General features: G+C 39.2%; 1 protein-coding gene and 1 long non-coding RNA gene across 2 annotated transcripts in view; one reads left to right on the top strand and one right to left on the bottom strand.

The window, feature by feature from the left end:
• The first annotated feature begins 445 nt into the window (after window positions 1-445).
• Window positions 446-13,055, top strand: part of LOC135329032 (uncharacterized) — a 40,198-nt gene continuing 27,588 nt past the window's right edge. Inside the window, exons 1-4 of the long non-coding RNA XR_010390182.1 lie at window positions 446-483; window positions 796-904; window positions 3,779-3,966; window positions 5,375-5,444. This is a non-coding gene — a long non-coding RNA (uncharacterized LOC135329032). The remainder of the gene's footprint in view (window positions 484-795; window positions 905-3,778; window positions 3,967-5,374; window positions 5,445-13,055) is intronic.
• The window catches only part of OLFM3 (olfactomedin 3), a 73,702-nt gene continuing 71,754 nt past the window's right edge, over window positions 11,108-13,055 (bottom strand). The window contains exon 6 of the mRNA XM_026094262.2: window positions 11,108-12,446. Within this exon, the coding sequence (XP_025950047.1) occupies window positions 11,769-12,446 (678 nt within the window). The 3' untranslated portion in view covers window positions 11,108-11,768. The remainder of the gene's footprint in view (window positions 12,447-13,055) is intronic.

Here is a 13,055-nt window from a genome sequence, read left to right as displayed (position 1 = left end):
ATAGTCGAGAGAATATCTTTCCCAAACAACCATTCCTTCACTCACCCCTCATTTCCTTTCCTCAGGTAAGACCTACACAACATTTCAAAAGACAAACCTGTGAACTGGAATTACAGCTCTGCTAGACAACAAAAAAAGGAAGTGCAACAGAAACACTGTTTTCATGGCACAATAATAATCTCTAACATATCCCATCACACTTCAATCCCTCCTTAGTGAGCTCCATCTTCCACCACTACTTCCTCTAAGTTTTGGTATTGTCCCTTCCCTAATGCCATTGCTGCCCTCCACTTGTATCAGCTCTCAGATATTACCAGTTTAAGCTCAGGCCGATTGTTCTCAATTTGTACTTAATGCTGAAAATTGCTGTTCTATTTCACACATGAAGAAGGACTTGTGTACCTTCTATTGTTAATCTAATGAAAAATATTACCTCTTCCTACAGGACTCCACTTGCAAATCTGTCAAGTTTGTTGTATTCAGGTAAGAAATATCTCTTTCATTTGTTCCATTCTAAAGGATTTATGAAAGTTGCATATCATTAGTATTTGACCACCAAAAAAAATTCTCTTAAATTTATTGTGGAGAATGAGAAACTTGTATGCATGTGGAGTTTTCAAATATAGATGCAGTGTACTTCCTGGGTTTTTGCTGTGATTTTATCCTGTGAGAACTCCCAGAGTTAGAACAAGGAACCAGACTGGAAAGGCGAAGCAAAGCCAAGGGTTTATGTTCTGAAGGAAAAAAGGAAAACTGGATCTAACTAAGCAAAAAACACATTATTTTTCAATCTAGGATTCTGGAAAACCTGAGTTAAAAGATAGTGCCCCTGAAGGGTGAGCGAGAGATGACAATCTGGAGAAGAATCAGTGCAGTGGAGCTTGCAGGAAAGACTAAGGGCAAGGTAAAAGGGAAATACATACAAGAACTTAAATTCACTTAGTGTGTTTTGTACTTTAGCGAATGAATAAACAATGCATAATATTTTTTTCTAAAGAGGCAAACTGAACTGTGTCTGAATCATTGAAACTGTTCGTAGTTTGAGCTGGTCTCCTGAGTGAAAGGACTTGCACAGGCTGCAGCCTGCAGAGGTACAACATCAGGTGATTCCAGCGTGTGCTGCAGGAAGCCATAAGGTCAGGGAATTCAAGAAGGTTTAAAAGAGATTTATTGGAGAGCACATTTTCTGGTTGTGGCATGTGAACTGAGGCACTTGAAACTGCTGTTTGTAAGTAAATATTAAAAAGCTCTTTTGTGCCTGGTTAACTGTAGTTGCCCCTGGTTGATGAGGCATTCAACAGGGAGAAGAGATAGAAACGTAGAGGCAACAGTGTTACAGGATACTTCTGTGTCTGGGAAAATTCTCAGGGCTTCAGGTCTTTTCTGTAAATGTTCAACATTTAATGTCCTGACTTCTCAGTGGGTTTGCATTTCTGTTGGGGGTCCATAAGAATTAAATTCTCTTCTTCTCACCTTTCTTTTACTTGCCTTTTGCAGTGTTGGCAAAGATGTGTAATAGAGCAAGTGAAGCTTTCCAAAATCTTAAGGGCTGTGCATAAAAATATCGTCTCCTCAGGTTCTGAGGTATTGTGAGTTGAAGTCCAAAAAGTTTATCAGTGGTGATTACAGCCCTTGGAGCTGTTCGGAGGCCAAGAGAAGGCTGGACATAACTTGATACTTACACGTTGCTTACTCATACATTTTTGTTAACTGGCCTGTTTTTGTTACTCTTAATCTGATTCAGTTAGAATCATTATAATTTAAAAGCCTCAATTATCTCATTTGTATCAAACAATCTAATACAAGCTGGTTGAATCCTGACTACTAAGCCATTTTGTGTAATTTAAGAAAGAAAAGCCTTCATTTTGGGGTTTCCAATTGGGGCATAGGTTCTAGGTCTGATTCTCACCCACATTAAATCCTCTTTGAACCACTCCTTGGGTGGCAAATGTGTTTTTTTAGCCAACCCACTGTTCTTTCACCAAACATATGTGCTGCACTGTGGGTCAGTGCTAAGCTCTCTAAGGGCTGTGTGGTAGGTTAAAACCCTTCCCTTTTACTGCCCTGCAATGGGAGGGTCTCAGATTGGGTCAGATGCCCTGCACTGAGGCTTATCTTTGCTTTCCAGCACCAAGGGAAGCTAGTAAAGTCCAGCAGCGTTGGAGCTGCTGTAATTCAGTCTGGAGGCAAGATAGACCTTTGCAGGTGTGCAAAATATGGCAGCATAAAAGTAGTCATGTACAGCACCCTTTGGATCCCTTCTCTGTGAAGGGAAACAAAAGAACTCTGAATAGCACTGCTATTTTTCTTCATAAATCATTTAGAGGCAGTTGTCCATGACAAGCATGTGCCATTATAAATTAACCAGCTACATCTGCAATATAGGCCATTGAGACCGAAACTGTTGCATGAAAAATAATACCTTGCCAATATGAGAATGCTACTTTACTAGGCTGGAAACAAAATAGAAAAAGTCATAAAAAATCAGTGTAAGAATGCAAGAACTGAACCTGGGCACAGATAACTGGTTCTGCAGGATTGCTAACAGATAATACACTGACATGAGATTGGTGAGCCGAAGAAACCCTGTATGGCTTAAGCTGAACTGTTCTTTCTGCAGTTGCTCAGTCTGAAGAATGAGGATCGTGAAAGTTTGATTTCTTTCTTGATGGATTATGGAACTTCATTAATTAGCATCTGTAAATTGCCTTGCAGTCCTGAGGTGGTGGCTGTTGTAGTAAAGTCAGGTGGTGTGTGTTCTTTCTCCCAAGTGAGTTACTGTTAAAGAACTGTAGAATGAGTTAAAGCAGTTCTCTTTTTTTTTTTCCTCCAAAAAACTACTTGTCTCTTGAAGTGCTGCACTGACAGTGATGGTTCTGAGTGACCATTAATCTCTAATGTCCTTCAAGGTGACAGTAAGACCGGTTTACCCAGATGAGGGAAGCCTGAATAAATGGCTTGTCTGCACGGTGTGACAGAGTTGGAGCTTAACTCAAAAGGCATAAGCACCTTTGACAAGATGCATACTCAATTACTGTGTTGCCTGATTTCCTGGAGATAGAAATGTTCCTGAACACCTTGAGGAAGGGATCCAGAAAGGAGAAATGAATGTTTAACCTGCTCTGGTGAAAGATGATTCTAATCTAATTTCTCACCATTGGTGATATGAAACAAAATATTTCTTTAAAAATAAATAAATAAAAGGGAAGAAAGCTATCCTGAATCTGTTTTAAATCATTTCTGTAGACCAGCCCATGATATATAATCAGTACTGCTTGCAGGCAGTTTTATGGACACACTAGAGCTAAATTTTACATAACTGGGAAAATAAATTTAGGCCTTCTCCAGATGAAGCTTGCTCTGCTATAAATCTGTGCAGTTTTAGTTCTGCCTAAACAACCCTGCATTAAAATTCACTCTGCAAGATGAGCTGGCTTTAAACAGGTTAAGTGAAGATCAAGAAGATTAGAATAAAACAAACAAACAGAAGAAAGAAAACGCCAAAGAGTAGTAGTCTGGAATGCTTTGCACATATGGATGATTCATGCAAGGGAAATGAAAAGTGTGACTTCTCGAAGTTTAACAAAGTGGAAGGAATATCACAACTCAGTAATACAATATGGTATATTTATTTCAGATTGGTTTAACTTTGCATATAGGCATTTTCCTCTCCAATTGTTTTCCATACCCTCATCTTTCCAACTAACTTAATGTATACACAGTGTGTATGGCAGTTGATTTCTGTTTACATAAAAATCCCTTTTCCTCATTCTCACAGAAATTCAGGAGCAGTTAGAATCAAGGCCATCAGCTCTTTGATGCAGAGGAGTTCTTGTCTGTATACACTCAGATCCCATCACCTTGGATTTTTAGAGTGGAAATGAATGGCTACAGCTTGACGGTGCCTCCTGTTTCAGCAGACCAGGGCTGGACTCAGGCCTATGCACCTGCAGAAGAGAGCAGCATGTAAGTGCTCCGTTCCTCCCAGCCGCAGACAGTTGCCCAGTGACCCTTTCTGGATCCTGGTCTCTTTTTCCCTTCTCCACCTCTTCATGCTCTAGGTGGGGTAATAGCACATTCTGGAAAGCTAAACTGAGCTGTTCCCTCCACAGGAGCAGAAGGGAGTAGAGAATGCTGTGCACTATTCCTTACAGAAGTCTGAAATTAGGGCTTCTTTGATGCTTCAGTGTCTCGCATTAACAGTAAAGTTTTCATCCTAAAGGACTCTAAACCAGGCATGTTATAAAAAAGAAGAAGTACTTGGAATCAAACCTAGTATAGAGTAAACATACAGCAAGTACTTCCTCTGCTACTGGGGAAGATTAGAGCAGCGGTTTGTGCAGTGCATTACATCTATTTATCCTCTTCAAGAAATGAAGTGAACACCCAAAATGAGTTGGAGTTTGAATGGGACTTGGGGACTAATTTTTCTCTTCCTGGTGAAAACAAAGCAGTATGGAATCTTCAGTGCCCACCTACGTTGAAAACCAAGATCTGCTTTATGTCTTACCTGCAACGCAGTAGAATTATGCTCTTGTGGACTGAGCTCTTTTAATACTAATAACAAGGAGATACACTCTTTCTCCTGCATAAACAAATTCACATACTTTGCAGTGATCAAGCCTATAAACTCATCTCTTGCCATCTCTTGACATCCCTGCTCAAGGTAGAAAGCTTGTAATACTTACAGGTTGCTTTGCTTAATTTCTTCCATCTGAAGGTTAAGCATCAATAGGAGAGGGTTCCCTAATAACTGCTTAGGAGGGAATTAACAAAAATGCAAATACAGTCATGTGTTGGTGGTATTGTACAGTGCTAAGAGCGTGGGGGCCCTTAGATACTGAAGTGAGGGGAATGGACAATTGTGTAACTCCAGAACACAACTACGTGCCTCCCCCAAACATCTGTAGAATTAGATAAAAATAAGGAAATAGGAATATTCTTGGAAAATGAACTGAATTACATTAGGCAATTCAGTTGCCACCTTCTTCCTGAAAGCTTTATCTGTAGAGAAGCAAAATAGATGTACAGAGGAGAATGCCACAGCAAGCAGGTGCTCCTTTTAGGTTATGGTCTAGTAATTAAAACTGAGACCAGGATATCAGGATTGCTGGTTCTTTCCTGACTGTACTAGTGAGTGACCTTCTGCTCATTTTAACCATTCCCATCTTCACTAAAGTAAAGTGAGTTTGAAATAAGATCTTCCTAACAAAAGTCTCATGAGTCCTAATGTATCGTCGAGCAATTTTAAGTTTTTTAATAGATGCTTGAATAAAAGGTACTACATGCTGTTTACCATAATTTCAGCCAGTGTTCTCCTTTCCTGTCCTTATAAGTACAGTGACTTACACTTTCTCTTTCCTTTTTTATCTAGAAATATACTGTGTTGCCTAGTGGACATCTCAGGAACCAAACTGAAGGATCAGTATGAGCACTCAGAAGAGGTAATCTGAATATTTAAATGGAAAAGAAGTAAATGATCTTTGGGGAATAAAAGAGTCACAGTTCTATTGTCTGAAAGAAAGCATTTTTTGTACAATTAGCAATATTTGTCTTATCATGCAGGCAGTGGTTTTTTTTTGCTGGATTATTAGGAGCTAGAAGTCAGTATAGTTAAAATTGTATAGATATGCCACTGTAAGTACAGTTTTGGTAGTATGAGTTCTTTCAGATGAAGAACAAAAATAATCCTGAATGATGTGAAGCATATTTAACTATTGGTAACTGTTTTGGCAGTAGAGCTTTTTTGGGTGTAACAGTGCTTGAAGATACTTGACTTGCCAATAAACAGGCAGTTGCAACAATGTGGAGGCTCACATGAGCTCATGCAGTCTCCTTCAATGGAAAGCTTGGGCTATAAGCGTGTGTATTCCAAAGTAGTCTTGCACATTCTGATCACCAGCATGAGAAGAGTCTTTGTCTTACCTTTGTGATACTGGGTTAGCTGTTGTAAATACTAAACAAAAATGAGAGAACTGTTAGTGAGAAACATTTCATTAGCTTCATAAAGATGTAACTGCTGTTGAGAGTTAGTGCAAGCTTTGATGAGGAGAGTTACTGCAAGCTTCTCTGGGGAGATGTCATCTGCACTCTCTGCAGGGGGCCAAAGATTGGGAATATCTGTTTAGGGTCCAGAGTCCGCAACATAAAGCAATGTGAGCACTGTGTTTTATCTCTGCAAGTTGAAGTAAAGTGAGTGTTTCTGACCGAGTGGATTCTTACTGTTCACAGGGTAGGTGAGAAATGGGTACTGTGTAAATATGAATTCAACCTTCTATGTGAAAAGCTCAGTAAAATGGATTGTGTGTTGAGAAGCAGAATCTGATCTTTTAAGTATCAGTCTTTCATGTATCTTTGTATACTTTTGTGTGCTGCTATGGTATTTCAGTCAAACAGTTTTCAGGAAACCAGGGTTTCTATACCGTGAACTCAAATGTGGGGGCAGAATGCAGCTAATCTGAATATTATCTGCATTTATAGTGGGCTGTGCTTCAAACTCTACCATTTTTAAAGCAAATAATCCTGACCAAGTCCAAGTTTCACTTGGACTGCTGAAATGTTTCTGCAATGTAATTGTTTTAGTTGAGTGGTCTTGAGCAATAGATACAGGCAAAGCTCCACAGGCTCTGCTGCTGATGCTTAGCTGACAAGCTGCATGCAAGTCTAACAAAAATTTCTGATTCTAAAGAAAATGTGAATTTTCCTCCCTCCCTCTATTTCAGAGATACAAACAAACATCTTCCTTAGTCTTTAAGAGGCTGAACACTTTTATGATGAGCTTCTGTAGCTCCCATTGATATAAAATCACTAAACATGATTTGTCTTTTAAGAGTGAGGATTTCCTCCATGCAGTGTTTTCAGAGGAAATACACAGATTTAATATCTGGGGCCACTCTCTACGTTTATGAATAAATGACTTCAATGAGAGCTAAGCACATGGTAGCTGCAGAGAGGATGTGTCCCTCGTGTTTATCACCCTTGCAGTTTGTTTGACACACCGTCCGCTAGTTATGTGAGACATGTCTGAGGAAGAAGAAAAAACTGTGGAAAGGTTAGAAGTTATCTTGAAATGCTTACTAAACACAGTGACTGACAGCCACCGAAAGACTACAGGAGTTCACAGATTATCAGAGTGGAGATTAATCATAATACTAAACTAACCAAAGCCTGATGATCTGTTTGCAATTTGGACAAAACTCCTGAACATCTTAAGATTTGCGAATCTGTAGTAGTATCTGTCAAATTGAAGTGGCATGTCTGCCTTTGAAAGTCCAGCAAAACCCATACTGAACAAAACTTTTGTTTTTGTATAGTTTCCAGAATTTGGTGCTGGATGACTCTTTGTCTTCTCAGTTGTACAGTAACTAAATGTAAACCCCAGTAATAATGATATCTCTCTAATCTAAATGGTCTGTTGTCTGTTTTCTGTTCTCTGTAGGAGAAATAACTTCACTGACTCTGTGGTTAGTTTACCTTTACTTTTGAGATGGTCTCTGTTTATTCTTGGGTGGGGAAGCAAGTTTCAAGACTTGGCTCCGTGATCTATGGCAGTTAGTCTTTGCATGCTCGAATCCTTTCGATGACTTGGAGTTTCTGGTGGAGCACAGTTGTTGCAGGGTGTCGTGGAGCTGGAGTCAGTCTCTTCAGAATTAGGGCAGTGGAAAGCTCGTCAGCACAGCAGTCGGACACGCAGCTCAGTGCCAAAGTGCTACAGGGGCAGCGCTCATCAGCACTTCGTTATAGAGACCGAATACCCAACCTTGCTTCCCAGATTCCACGGTCTTAGAGTAAGATTTGCAGCAAAAAATGTGCAAGTGATTTATAGGGAAAAATGTCCATCCAAGTGATTTCCTTAAAGATTTTGACTAGCATAGAAATCAGTACAAATCATAACCATTCCCTGGTGATTCTTGAACTGGAAAAGGATAAAATTTAACCGATGAATAATTTGCTGTGCATGGTTTGTTCATCTCTGCCCCGGTCTTTTCTAAGCAATTAGATATCATGACAAATTACTAGGTAACAGGCTGTGGTTTGACACATAGATCATGTCTTCCTTTGCTGTAGATCCAGCCTACTGAGCTGAGTGACAGTTAGTGCTGGGTTTGTCTGGAAATGCATATTCTCAGATCTGAGCAGTCCATGATTAAAGCATTGCATCATCCTGTCTCACTCAATACTTAAATTTTTTTTTTCAAATTGATTACCATCCCCTGCTAGTAGTGACTACAGTGCCAAGTAGACTACAGAGTCACTCTGCCAGTGGTCTGCTTAACACACTGCGGCAGATAGGACTGGCTGAACAGCCTGTGTGCATAATAACAGACTGGATAGTTACCCACTGGAAAAATTGCTGGAAGGGACTATAAAGGATGCTTACTGTCCAGGAAGTGGAGGCTTGTTCTACACATTTTGTCGTGGCGAGGGCCAGCCTATTCCGGGGAGAAAGCTGCGGGCTTTGCACTGTGCATCGTTCCCATTCCTCTGGCTCTCTCAGGAGAGACGTACCCAGTGGGTTGACAGACTTGTGTTTCTGTGCTGGATTTGTGGTCCTTGTGCCTGCCTTTCTGCCAGCTATGTGGAATTTAAGAATTCCTTTTTTGGGTGCAGGAATGATACGATGCTTTTACATTCTCACCCTTGTTCTCACTCTTGGAGCAGGAGTCTGTAATTCATCACTAAGATATTAAAACAGGCTCTACTATTACTTTTCCCATATTTAAAGAGTGATTATTTTTCCTACAGTGTCATTACCTTCTCGTAACAAACTGCCTACCCTTTGTCTATAAAAATAAATTTTTACTTGCTGACATGTAGGTTTATGCCATATTATGAAGATATTCTGCTTAGTTATGAAGACAAAGTTTGTAACACTTAAATGTGCATGTATTGAGCGACAGTGTTTGCAGCCTTTTAATATGACTTTGGAAAAGACATTCAGGTGATCAACACAGATTCACAGAAAAATGAATACTCATCAGCAAGAAGCAGTGTTATTTACTTGATAATGTCTCACTGATCAGATTTGGTTGTACTGATGCTGCATAGGCTATTATTTCACATTTAAAGGTATTGGAATCCAAGCCCCTGTTACTTGTTTAGCAGGGCAGGATTTATCTGTGTGTGACTTTTATGCTTTAGTGCTGTAGCTTCGTCAGTAAGACGAATCACCCTTCAAAGGTGCCTATCCTTCTTACCCATGTCTGTAGCACTCTTTAGTGTCATATCTCTGTGTCTCTCCCTTGACTAATAGAAGGAGTCTAGATGATTGTCTCAGTGTAGACATGTTAGCTTCTAAATGGCTAATTTAATGGTGTTAAAAACAGGTGAGATTAATCTTACTATAAGAACTGTTACCTGCCTGTACTAATTAATGTATTTGTACTAATTACACTGTAAAAATTCTGAAATTCTTACAAAAAACATGGTAGTAACCATTTTTTTCAGACGAATTAATCCCCATGACATGAGTATTAGTTTCTGATAATAAATGAGAAAAGCTTAATTTCTCACTATGATAACTTTAAGATTAGTGTTTTTAAGAATGTGGTATTTGTGGGGAAAAAGACACTTGGTTCAAGTTAGTCAGTATGGAGGAAAAGTCAGGGTTTGTTTAAGGGCATTTGATAAAAATCTGAGCACACTTCATTTTCATAAATCATTTCTATATCACATAAAATACCTTTTAAATCAGTAGTTGCAGACAGGGAAATGTGCAAGCTGTCGTGGTTTAACTGGTGTATTTACCTGGAGTTAGTGTCTCCAAATCCTGTGTAACTGATTTTAAGGAATAGCAGCTATTGTTTGAGCTAGACAAGAAGGAAAATGGAGGTAGGTCTCTGGTCCTGTTGTAGTTTTTTTCCCCCTTCTCAGTTCTTGAAACCTATAAATAGTTTTTTGTTTTGCAACTGGTATGAAAAATAAGACAATTTGTTGTGCAGCTCCTCATGGGCTTAAATTGTAAAGTAAATCTATGTAGACAGATGTATTTTTAATAATGAAAACATTCCTGAGACTTGGTATCGGCTGGTTTGTTGGAAGAATAAATGAAATGGCTTCAGATAGATTTGCCAAAATGTCAGTGTGTTTAAATTTTTTTCATGTTCTTAAATGGGAACATATTTGTAAATGTTTTTGTTTTTCTATGCGCTCAATTTCAAAGGGTTTAAAAGAGGAGAAATGAAGAATTTGAGAGGAACAAAGCTTTAACACAGTGCATTAAATACCTGGCTTTTCCAGTGTATGCCAGCCCAGCTGAATACAAAATCTTTACTATTTCTTAATGTTAGCATTTATGCCAAAATAGACAAATAAATAGCACCTAATTCTTTTTTCCTCAATAATATGTCCACATCTTCCCCGCCTCCCCCCCCCCCCCCAAAATTTCTAACAAAAGCCACATAGCTTTCATAAATATTGGTTTACGAAGTCATCAGTTTTGGCTGGAAGTGATGATATGATCTCTAGCAAAACCTAAGCCTCTTTGCAAGAGGCTGGCCTCAGTGTTGTGGCTGCTTTCTCCCAAGTTGGCTATCAGGTGTTGCACTGATCATTTCAGCCTCAAACTTTTTTCTTTTTCTTTTTTTTTTTTTTTTTTTCCCGTCTAGTTACTGCCATCCCAGAGAATCCCTTTGTCAATCCCTGTTTTTGTTTTAAGGGTGAGACGATAGGTAGATTTAGCAAAGCAGTTTGCCTTACAACTCTATTCCTCGCTGCCCAGAACAGAGGCAAATAGAGGACCTGCCTGGATGTCCAGGCTGGAGGCACAGGTGGCAGCCCACACTCAGGAGTCTCTCTCCTGCAGCCCACAGCAGGGAGTGAGCTTAAACACGGGAAAGAAAATGATGGGAGGAAAGAGAGTAAGAGAGAGAGAAGAAGGGGCATGGGATAGAAGTTGGGCAGCGGGAACAATTGTAAAGTTGGAATTGGCGTGAGGCTTCAGGGTTGCAGACTTGCCAGTAAGTACCAAGGGTGAATGAGAAAGGGTCTGCCAACCACAGCTGAGAACAGGGCTCACACACCTAACAAACTATTGATCTGTCTTTCTCAGAAATAGCAGCCTTTTCTCAGATTTACCTCTTTCAATTGACCCATAGCCAGAACTCAATTGAGCTTCAATAGATTTTATAAAAAATAGTACTTAGTTTACTTTCACATAAGTGAAGAGATACAATTGCACAATGGTGGTTACAATGGTAGAAATACATACTGTCAATAAAATGTTTGCAAGAGATTTAAAAACATACTGTACAGCACCACATCTGAAATTGGGTGATAGCAAAATGAATCATACTCCATGTTTAAGTAAATTAAATTTCTAAGTCTTTCATTTGGAATAAATAAAAAATAGAGTGTGCAATTTGTGTCAGCAACCAAAAATTTTCCTGAAGTTGAGCAATATATAGATGAAAAAAAATGATGAGGTAAAGAAGACATTCATGCATTTAAGCCACCATTAGTCTCTGACTCTAATATAAGGCAGATCATAATCTTTTTAAAACTATGTCTTTAGCCACTTAAACTCTCTCTAGTGCTTTTCATGACAAGGCCTCGATAGACCTTGTAGAATCATGAGTTAAGATGCTTTTATTTCCAACAGGTCTGTTTGACAGGCTCAGCCATGTTAGAAATGCACTGCATGGTAGAAAATGTTTTTCCTTAATGGAAAAAAAAGTAAATTAAAAGAAACCCAGAGGGATGGATGCTTTAGAGTTATCACAAATGACACTGTTCAGAAGTGGGGTGAGGAGAGGGAAAGGGGAAGAAAATTATGTGTCATCTTCAGTCTTAATGACGTGGAAAAGAGTGACATTAAACAGGACTTGGTGTCCATTATTCCAGGCATAGAGAGCTCTATCTCTTGCATTGTAGTCAAGCATGGATATATGAAAATACTGATTATGGAACGGAATGTCTGTATACTCGTAAGTGGAGGTTTTTGTGGAATAAGAGTAGTAGACCTTGGCTCCTGTTAAGTGAGAGTTAGTAACATATAAGGTGCCACAGATCATGAAGGATTCTCCAGCACTTCTCTTTGGATAGCCTGTACTCCAGCTCTTCAGCACTTCCAGTGTATCCGGGTTTAGCTGGCTGATGACAATGTTGCCTGCATTCTGGTTGGTGGCATACACAGCCCATAGCCCAATTTCATCTGCCATCAGGTCAATATCAGAAAAGCCACCCCAGGTATAGGGGTAGACATTGTGAAAGCCAGCGTACTCAAGGCTACGCTGTGCAAGCACCCGCCCAGTGTCAAAGCTGTATTTGATGATGATGTTGCTCTGATACTTGTTGAAATAGAGGGAGCCGTTGTAGACAACATGGTTGGTTCCTGCCCATTTGAATGGAAGGTTGTATGTCCTTGATTCAGCCCCGCTGACAAAGTCTGCAATTGATTTATATTCACGAACAATTTTATTATTAGTATAACTATCCATGTACCAGACCTGGAAAGAAAACAAAGATTGGGAGTGAACACCTGGAACACAATCTGTGATACATGGTCATGAGACTGCATGACTGATACATTACCAAGAAAGAAAGGAAAGGCTTTTAGGCATGCAGAAGGCTAGTAAAGTACAATATTGTTCACATTTCTGTTACAAAGTCATGAGGAACTCTTGAATTTCTAAATCAGAACTTACCTATAAAAATGAACTTTCTAGGAGACTATTAAAACTACAATATCTACAATTTCAGATAAATTCAATTTTGGATTATTTAATGTTTAGGTCTCTGCTATATGGAGCTTGCTTAAAGATATTTCTAGAGACTAATAATCTGAGAGAGAGAGAGAGAGAGAAAATGTTGTGTGAGCCAAGCTTGGTCTTATGCTTATGAATAGATTTGGTTGAATTTTCTTCAGCTGAACCTCTAGTCAATGCAAACCAGTGAATTTTGAGGAAAGAAACCATGTTTTGAGGAGAGAAACCAAATTTGAGGAAAGAAACTCTGATGAAACCAGCAGAGTTTTAGGAACACTTTTCCCCCTTAAAACAAAAGAAAACAAAATCGGTTGATTTTTTTCATTTCTGTGTGCCAACTACCATTTTCTC

The sequence above is a fragment of the Dromaius novaehollandiae genome, chromosome 8 (assembly GCF_036370855.1).
Source record: "Dromaius novaehollandiae isolate bDroNov1 chromosome 8, bDroNov1.hap1, whole genome shotgun sequence".
In the NCBI taxonomy this organism is placed as follows: domain Eukaryota; kingdom Metazoa; phylum Chordata; class Aves; order Casuariiformes; family Dromaiidae; genus Dromaius; species Dromaius novaehollandiae.
The sequence above is the reverse complement of the archived record's forward strand: the minus strand, read 5'-3'. Positions and strand labels throughout refer to the sequence as shown.